The 9,046-nt window shown below is 35.5% G+C and overlaps 2 protein-coding genes across 2 annotated transcripts; one reads left to right on the top strand and one right to left on the bottom strand.

The window, feature by feature from the left end:
- The first annotated feature begins 763 nt into the window (after positions 1–763).
- Positions 764–3,633, top strand: LOC129788071 (phosphotriesterase-related protein). The gene is made up of 5 exons (XM_055824066.1): positions 764–1,087; positions 1,165–1,683; positions 2,676–2,840; positions 2,908–3,125; positions 3,394–3,633. Exons 1-5 carry the CDS (start codon positions 1,069–1,071, stop codon positions 3,529–3,531), a joined length of 1,059 nt encoding a protein of 352 aa, XP_055680041.1. The 5' UTR covers positions 764–1,068; the 3' UTR covers positions 3,532–3,633.
- On the bottom strand, positions 3,559–5,292 carry LOC129788070 (zinc finger CCCH domain-containing protein 15 homolog). Its single transcript, XM_055824065.1, has 6 exons — positions 5,138–5,292; positions 4,843–5,050; positions 4,528–4,769; positions 4,255–4,461; positions 4,042–4,187; positions 3,559–3,969 (listed from the first exon to the last, which is right to left on the bottom strand). Exons 1-6 carry the CDS (start codon positions 5,207–5,209, stop codon positions 3,621–3,623), a joined length of 1,224 nt encoding a protein of 407 aa, XP_055680040.1. The 5' UTR covers positions 5,210–5,292; the 3' UTR covers positions 3,559–3,620.
- Between the last annotated feature and the right edge of the window lie 3,754 nt (positions 5,293–9,046).

The following is a 9,046-nucleotide window of genomic DNA, read 5'->3' as shown; positions in this document are numbered from 1 at the left end:
GAGGTTAAACCATCCCCTTGTAATAATATAATATTGGATATAAATTCATTATTTTATAAAGGAGTTTATGTAGTTTAATTGAATCAAGTAATTTAAAAAAAATATTCGTTTTTTTCCAAAATAATTGCGATTTTATATTTTAGTCATCGTATAATTCTAAACTATTCCGTTCATTGAGAAAAAAGATTTCTAAAATAAAGTTTATGCATTTTAGAATTGATGTAAAGCCTGTTGAACATTTTTACCCCACTTGCAAAGTTCTCATGAAATTAGCTAACACAGTAAAAAACGGTTAGAGAAATCGGAAAACTAATGAAAAGTTTATAATCAGTGCGTCTGAATTTATAAAAAAACAGCCCAAAACACACGCAAAAACCTTTTTGTTTTCTTGGAAAATTAGACAAATCTTTTGGCCCCGAGAATACATTTTGATCAAATTATGTAATTTAAATTAAATTAAATTAAATTAGATTTAAAAAATTGAATTTGACTCATGGAAACTTTTGAACTTCTCCCTATTCTCCCCTAAAGTTTTTTAGATGTGATATTTTGATTTCTTCTCAACCCTTAACTGAACTGCCCTTGTCTTCCCTATTTTAATTGATCTTAAGAAAAAATATTTCAGTGAATAATAAATTTTTTTTAATTCTTCTTTTAAAACTTTCTTCATAAGGATCCCAAAAATCATTTTTTTTTCTTCCTTAAAATTAAATAACTTTGTCCACCTCCTCCCTATTGAGATCATGTTGTTGAGAGTGTCTGCGCGACTTTCCTGCCGCTCTCTTGGGGGCACTCTCTTCCTCTTATCACTGTATTTGAATATTTTCGTTTTTAATGTGAGAAATTTCTCACATTTTGTGCCATCAAGTATAAAAGTTGAACAGCTCTCAGGCACAGCTCTCAATCATTCTCCGGGCTTCGTAAACAACCGACGACAACGGTGCGTGTGGCTCATTGCAAGTTAGGCAAGTCAGGTGACTCTGTGCTGTTTTTTTCTTCGCCACAATCACACCCTAATTTTCTGCGCCAGATATTCATCCATCAAATTGGAAAATTAAATAAAGACAAATGGCTCTCGTGCAGACAGGTGAGTGACCCTTAATCCCATCGTCGACAAAACATTTATCCAATAAATTAGCGCGTGATAAATTGTTCCGTACCCAGTTCGGGGAACTATTCCCAGCAACTCTTTGGGCTTTACGCTCACGCACGAGCACTTTGCATTGGACTTCTCACCCTTCTATACGGAACCCCCACAACCATTGACGAGCTTCTTGGAGCAACCGCGGATTACTTTGGAGAATTTGGGCTACATCCGCCAATATCCCTACTCGAGTCGCTTCAATCTCGCCTTTGAGGATGAAGACACCCGTCTGGCGGTTGAGAAGGATTTGGCAGCCTTCAAACGCTTCGGCGGTGGCACCATTGTGGAGAACACCTCGCACGGTTTGAACAGGAACTTGGGGCTCATGCACGATCTCTCCACGGCAACAGGGGTGAAGGTGATCGCTGGAACTGGGCACTATGTCGCTGGGACGCAGACCGCCAGCACGCAGGCAATGACGGTTGAGCAACTCACGGACATGTACAGCAAAGAGATCATCTCTGGCGTCGATGTGAATCCCAATCTCAACATCAAGTGTGGCTTTATCGGGGAAGTTGGAAGTGGATGGCCCCTTCATGGTATGTAGGAAAGAGCTTTCGCCCACCCACCCCCTTTGAGGTCGAAGAACTTTGCTTTTTCACTGATAATCCCAACGCTAATCTTCTCTACATTCTTTAATCATTCTTTTTCTTTTTAATTCTTAAGGAAATTCTTATTTATTGGAGAGTCTTTTAGGGGCTAATAATTTATAGAATTTTTAGATAAATAATCTATAAGAAATCATTAAGAAATCTCGAGAAAAAACATTTTAAATTGCGAAGTTTTGCTTTAATCCAAAACGCGTTTCTTTTATCAAATTCAAACTGAAGATATCACCGTCAAAATAATCCAATTTTCTCCCTTATCTACACGACTGATAACACAAAGAAGCTATAAATATTTTGTCTGTGAGAATAAATTAAAAGCTTCCATGCGAAGGAAATGGAGAGAAAACCACAAAAACCTCGACCTTTCTTCAGGCAGAGAAAGTCTTGAAAGTCAAAGAATTAAAATTTATTTTTTTAACCCTTTCGCGTCCACGTGAAACATTGAAACATGCCAATTTGCCACCTTCTCCCGTATTTTATAATAAAGAATTCAAATTAATTAATTTTTTTTTGCAATTAAAATATCTTTCTAATTTTTTTGCTCTAAAAATTTAAGAGATTCTAATGCTTTAGATGGGATTTAAAATTAGTTCTAAATCTGTATAAAGAAGTCTTTTTCCAGACTTTTAGGTTTTATTTTTTTTTAAGAAAGTTCTTAAAAATTAGAACCCCTCTGTTAGAACCCTAAAGTTCTTTTAAAAAGCTTCAAATTCCCAAATTTAGAATTAATTCTAAAACCAACATTAAGCATTTGGATCTATTAAATTAATTTTAGAACAAAAAATTGAAAGATATTTTCATTGTAAAATGTAAAATTAAATAAATTTTATTCTTCATTCTAAAATAGGGGAGAAGGTGGCAAATTGGCAGAAGAATAAATCAAATCGGATCTTAATGAAAACTTTTCTTTTTAATTAATAAAGATTTCGAGAAGAAGGCAATCAAGGCAACGGGAGAGATTCAGGAGGTGATTGGATGTGGAGTTTCCTTCCATCCGGGTAGGAGTGAGGAAGCTCCCTTTGAGATTATCCGGCTCTACCTTGAGGCAGGTGGAAAAGCCTCAAAATGCGTCATGTCTCATCTCGATCGTGAGTGCAAGAAAATCAAGCAAAAAAAAAAGAAGAGAATTCTTACCTTTTGATGCGAATGTTTCAGGGACAATTCTCTGCGATGAGAAGTTGCTGGAATTTGCTGCTTTGGGAACTTTTACGCAATTTGACCTCTTCGGCACTGAATGCTCCTACTACCAACTCAACCCTGCCGTTGATATGCCGAATGATGCACAGAGAATTGCAAAGATCCTCAAATTGGTGGCTGAGGGACGCGAAGGGCAGATCTTGATGTCTCACGATGTTCACACAAAGCACCGTTTGGTGAGTTTTTCTTCTTTCCCGGAATTTCCTGGGCATGAATTCTCTAAGAGTGAAAAACTCCCGTGATAAACTCCTGAAGGCTTAGTGTATTAAAAGAAACGTGAAAACCGGGAAAATCTTACGGGACTTTATAGCGTGAAGTTTTCCTCACTTTTTCCCTGCAAAAAGCCTTCGGGAGTTTATCACGAGAGTTTTTCACTCTTAGAGAATACAACCCCTGCTGGAATAATCTTTCGTGGGATTTACCTTTTTTTCTGGGGACTTTCAGGCACCTTTTGGTGGGCATGGCTACTCCCACATCCTCAACAACATCCTCCCAAGGCTCAATGTGCGCGGTCTCACTCTCGAGCAGATTGATCGCATTACAATTGAGAATCCCAGCTTGTGGCTTCAGGGAAAATTCTGAGGGATTCCCAGAGGAGAGAGATTTGTGTGTGTTAGTGACTTCTTTATTTTTTTTTTTAGCTTTTCTTTCGATGCTCAATAAAATGCGGCTCATTTATCAATATCCAGCTCATTTAGTTCATCATCCAAACCCTCGAGATCCTCACTCAGGAAGAGGTTTTCATTAATAGGGGCAGCATCCACAGCTCCAGCACCCTCCGTCGATGATTCATCCTCCTCCTCCTCCTCCTCATCCTGCCCACTTGGCTCCTCGAGCCTATGGAAGCGATCAGCAGACGCCACAGTTCCCGTACCGTCCACTTCACCCAATTCTATGCTATTGAAGTCAATTTCGTGATACTCAATGCCCGTTTCCTCCTCCTCCTCCTCGCGTTGGTAGCTGTCAAAGGCCTCATCACCATCCTCCATTTGACCATCATTAACCAAATCGGGATTGAAGCTGAAAACACAAAGAGAAAAACAAATTTGAAGGAACTGAAAATTCCCGGAAATTCCTCTGAAGCTAAAATACCTAAACATTTCCCTTCCGGACAGCCCAATATTCTTTCCGGATTTAAATTCATTCCTCTTCTTTTCCTCCTCTTTGCGGATTTTCTCCTTTTTCTCCTCCAATTTTCGCTTCTTCCACGCTATGAAACTCTCCAGGGTGACTTTAGTCTGGAAATTGAGGGATTTGTGGATGAATTAGTTGGTCAGGAAGCTTAGAATTTTGCTCAAAACTCACCTGCTTTGGCCCTAGAGCTGCTCTCTCGGATTCAATGAGATCCACAAGAGAGATATCGGGTTTCTTCTGATCCAGAATCTTCTTATCGCGCTTAAGGACGTATCCCGCTGGCAGGGCATGACGGTAGATACACTTCTCGCCATTTGGACACTCCCAGAACCATCCGTATTTGTATTTTTCAACAGCATCCAGGAAGTATTTGCAAATCTGCAGAAAAAATCAAATTTTTCTGTTGAAAATTCATGAAAAAATTGATTATTTTGGGTTACTCACAATATCAGTTGTGGGCATTCGCTTCTCCTTTCCATGCTTCTTGTCCACAACTTCCTTCAGCTTCTCCTCATTCCAATTCTCCATTGTTTCCTCACCCTCCATGTCATCTCGCATGTCCACGTAGAGGGAACGCTTCTCCACTTTCCGTTCAACAGTGAGGTCATGGGAGAATTTGCATTTGTCCCCCTTTGTGCACTGCCCTTGCTTGAAGAAGACGCACACGACGGATTTGGGATCAGTTCCTGCAAAAAAAATAAACAAGAAATTCAATCAAACTCCTCAAAGAACTTCTCCTTCTAAGTGAAAAAAAACAACCTTTCTCAATCTTTTGCGTCTGTACGGGCTTGAAGAGCATAGCCAGCTCCTTCTGCTCCAGCTGCTTCCGCTCCTTCTCAAGCTTCTTCACATTGGCATTGGCACCGGCGACTGGATGCTGTCCACCACTCTTTACCTGCTTCTCCACCTGCGTTATGAATTTCTGCTGCTTTGCCCCCTTCTTGTTCTTCAGCCCAAATGTCTTATCCTGAAATTCACACCCAAAAAAAAAAACAAGAAGAATTTGAGCGGAAAATTCCTTCTCCGGGAATTTGGGGTCAACACAAAATCTAACCTCAATAATTTTCTCCTTCTTCTTCTGCTCCGTTTTCTTGCTAGATGTCGGCTGGGCTTTTTTCGGTGGCATGATTTTAGCTTCCTCACACACTAAGTAATCTCACAGAATTGGCGGAAACGCGAAAAAATCACAATTTTAGGAGAAATTTTTTTTTTTTTTTTTTTTTTTTTTTATTTTAAAGCTTTACGGCCCCAGCCTTTTCAAGCCACAAGGCCAAACGTCATTTGACGTCTACACACAATATACATATACTCTTATATTACTAGTTTGTTTGAATTTGAATTTTTGTCGTTGGTTTAATTTGTTCTGGTTTTGTTTACTCTTATTTAGGATAGAGTATTATCCTGTTCTATAAGGATGTATCATACCATAATAGTATATGGTAAAGTTGTACATTCTTATTGTTACTTATAATATATGAGTGTTTTTTTGTGTTTAAATGTCTATGTTGTTTTCCTTGGTGAACTCGTAGATTTCTATCAATTTGTTTGTCTTGTTCTCTTTGAGTATGCTCTGGAGGTCTGGGGCGTTGGTGATGGATTTGTATTTCCTTCTTGAGATATCATACTTTTTACAGTTTATTATGATGTGATTCGCGTTTTCTTCTGTATTGCAAAGATCGCATTGATCGTTTTCGCTTATTTTTATTTTTTTAAGGAATTTCTTATCATAAGAGTGTCCGCTTCTAAGTCTATTTATTAGTTTAGTTGCTCTAGCGTTTAGTTTTTTATTTTTGAACCAGGGTTTATCTTCTAATTTGTTATTTCTTATCTGTTTGTTGTATTTACCTACATTTTCTGTTATGTTTTGATAGTCTGATTTCCATTTAACTTTAAGATTTTCTAGTATTTTTTCTTTATCTAATTCTTCTGTATTTGTTCCAGTTTCTTCAAATTCTTCGTAATTGTTTTTGATGTAGTTTATGTTTTCAAGTTCTCTATATTGGTTTATAATGTTGGGACAGCTGTCTGGCCCTTGTATTCTTCTAATAAGATGTTTTATTGTATTTTTTTCATGTTCTAATCTAGTTGGCATTTCTCCTACGTCTGCTAACATAGATGTTATTGGTGTGGATTTTGTATATCCCATTACGATTCTGAGGGCTTTATTTTTAACTATTTGTAAAATATTTTTTTCTAATAGATTTTCCTTGTGATCCCATACTACTGGTGCAGCATAGTTGATTCTGGAGTTGATTAGAGATTTATATATCATAGTTAATGATTTTGGATGGGCTCCTCCCCTGCTTCTGCTAAAGATTTTAAGGAGATTTATGTATTTCTCACATTGTGCTTTTATTTCTTTTTTGTGGATTTTGAAATTAAGCTGTTTGTCTATATATACGCCTAGTATTTTGTGGTATCTTTCTTCTTTTATTTTTATATTGTTAATTTTTATTTCTCCTTTATCTTTACTTGTCTTATCGAATTGTATATATTTGCATTTATTCGGGTTTAGTTCTAAATCTAGTTTTTTTAATTCTTCCTTGAGTGTTTCGCATAATTTGTTTGCGTTTTGGTATAATTGGGTGTTATTTTTTCCTGAGACTATTAGTGTTATGTCATCTGCAAATTGTAATATTTTGCAGTCTCTTGAGTTAATTTTGTGTAGGTTTATGGTATATAAGTTAAATAGTGTTGGGCTGAGTATACTACCTTGCGGTAGTCCTGTGCTTGTTAATATAGTTTCTGTATAGCTTTCTTCGTCTATTATTATTTCTCTATTATTCAGTAGGTGTTCGAGCCAGTTAGTTATTTCTGTGGGAAGGTTAAGTTCTTTTAATTTTTTTATTAGTATGTCAATGTTTACGTTATCGAATGCTTTACTAATGTCAGTTATTATAGCTATGCTTCTCATGCCTTTTTTATTATTTTCTTTTATAGTATTTGTTAGATTTAGTAGGTAGTCTGTTGTGTTTCTGTTTTTTCTGAATCCATATGTATTACTTGGAAGTATTTTGTTGTTGTATACTATGTTATTTATTTTATTTATTAGTATTTTGTGGAAATTTTTTGCTATTACATTTAGGAGTGCTATTGGTCTATAGCTTGCAATGTCCATTTCGTCTTTATTAGGTTTTAGTATTGGTATTATTTTTGATTTTTTCCAACTGTTAGGGACTTTTTGTTCTCTCCATGTTTTGTTATATATATTTGTTATGGCTTTAATGTTTTCGTCTGTTAGTTTTTTCATCATTTCATGTGATATTTCATTTATGCCTGGGGTTGTATTTTTGTTTGATTTTATTATTTCTTTTACTTCTTCGAATGTGCAAAAATCATAGTCTATATCTATAGATTGTGTTGTTATAGTTTTATATTCTTCTTCTACGAAGTTGTATTCTATAAAGTCTATTCCTTGTTCCCTAGTTTCTATTATGTTATTTTTTCTTTTGATTTTTTTGTTGTTGAATCTATTTACTTTCTCCCATATTTCTAAAGGGCTGCTCCCTGGGTTTATACTTTCTATAAAAGTAATCCATGCTTTCTTTTTTGATTTCTTTATTTCTAGCTTAAGTCTAGCTGTTATTTTTCTAAGTTCTTTAGCTGTGTATTCTGTTTTATGTTTTTTATATAGTTTAAATTTTTCTTTTTTTATTTTCCACAGTCTTCCTATTTCTTCAGTCCACCAATATTTTGGTATATATTTGTCATTATTGTCTTTGAATGTTTTTATATTATTGAGAATTATTTTCTTTATTTCTCCTTCAATTTCTTCTGCTGTTGTACATTCATTAAGATTTAGCTTGTTTTTTAGTTGTATTTTAATTTCGCTTAAATCTAGTTTTGTTTTAAGTTTATTTTGTTGGTTCTGTTTTTCTACATTAATTTCTATATCTATAGGGAAGTGGTCTGATCCTATCTCTGTTTCATTTATATTCCATTGTACTTTATCTATAAGGTTGGGGGATATTAGAGTTAGGTCTATTGCTGATGTTGTGTTGAAGTGACTGCTGTAGTGGGTGTGTTGGCCGTCATTGATGCATATTAGGTTTGATTCTGAGATTAGTTCAGCTATTAATACACCTCTTCCATTGTTTATTGAGTTGTTTTCCCACATATCATGTCTTGCATTGAAATCACCACCTAAAATCACATTGTTTTTGTTCACTAGTTCATTTAAGAGTTTTTCTAGTTTGTCTTTTATGTCACTATTTCTAATTTGGGGTGGGATATATATTGAGATCAATGTGTAGTCTTTGTTTTCTTTTTTTATTTGCACTTCTATAACTTCTAGAGGTTCTAGATCATTTCTCACTTTACTTTTGCTGATAATTTTATTATTTATTAGTATACCAACACCTCCGTATCCGTTCTCACGGCTGTGTAGGTGTTTTCTGAATCCTGGGATATTAATTTTTGATTTTTTATTTGTCCATATTTCACTTAGTAAGGCACATTCAGTTTTATTTTCGTTTATGTACTGTTCTAATAATGATTTATTTGATTTTAAACTTCTTATGTTAATTTGTGTGATTATCATTGGTTAGTTGTTAGTTTGGATTTATTCTTTGTACGTGAAGAGTGGTTGATTTCCATCCAGCACGTCACGAATGTAGTCAATGGTTTCTTCGTTCGGGGTTTTGTCTGCGTGTGCCATTTTGCTTATTATCTGCACCATATCAATCAGCTTGTTGTTTTTGTTCTTAAGGTCTTCGTTTAGTTGGTTGATTTTGATGATTTGAGCCATTGTTTTCTCGTTCCTGTTTTCTGTCTTGTTTGGTGGTGTGTCTCTCTCGCTTTCTTCTATCATCTTTATTGCCTCTCTATAATTGCATTTCTTTGCAATCATTTTTGTTTTTATTTTTGTTTGTCTTTTCCTTTCAGGGCATTCTTTATCATTTGTTGGGTGTTCCCCGGTCTTACAATACTTGCAATAAGTATTGCAGTCGTGTCCATTTACGTT

The sequence above is a fragment of the Lutzomyia longipalpis genome, chromosome 1 (genome assembly GCF_024334085.1).
Source record: "Lutzomyia longipalpis isolate SR_M1_2022 chromosome 1, ASM2433408v1".
Classification (NCBI taxonomy): domain Eukaryota; kingdom Metazoa; phylum Arthropoda; class Insecta; order Diptera; family Psychodidae; genus Lutzomyia; species Lutzomyia longipalpis.
This window is presented reverse-complemented; position numbering and strand designations above follow the sequence as displayed.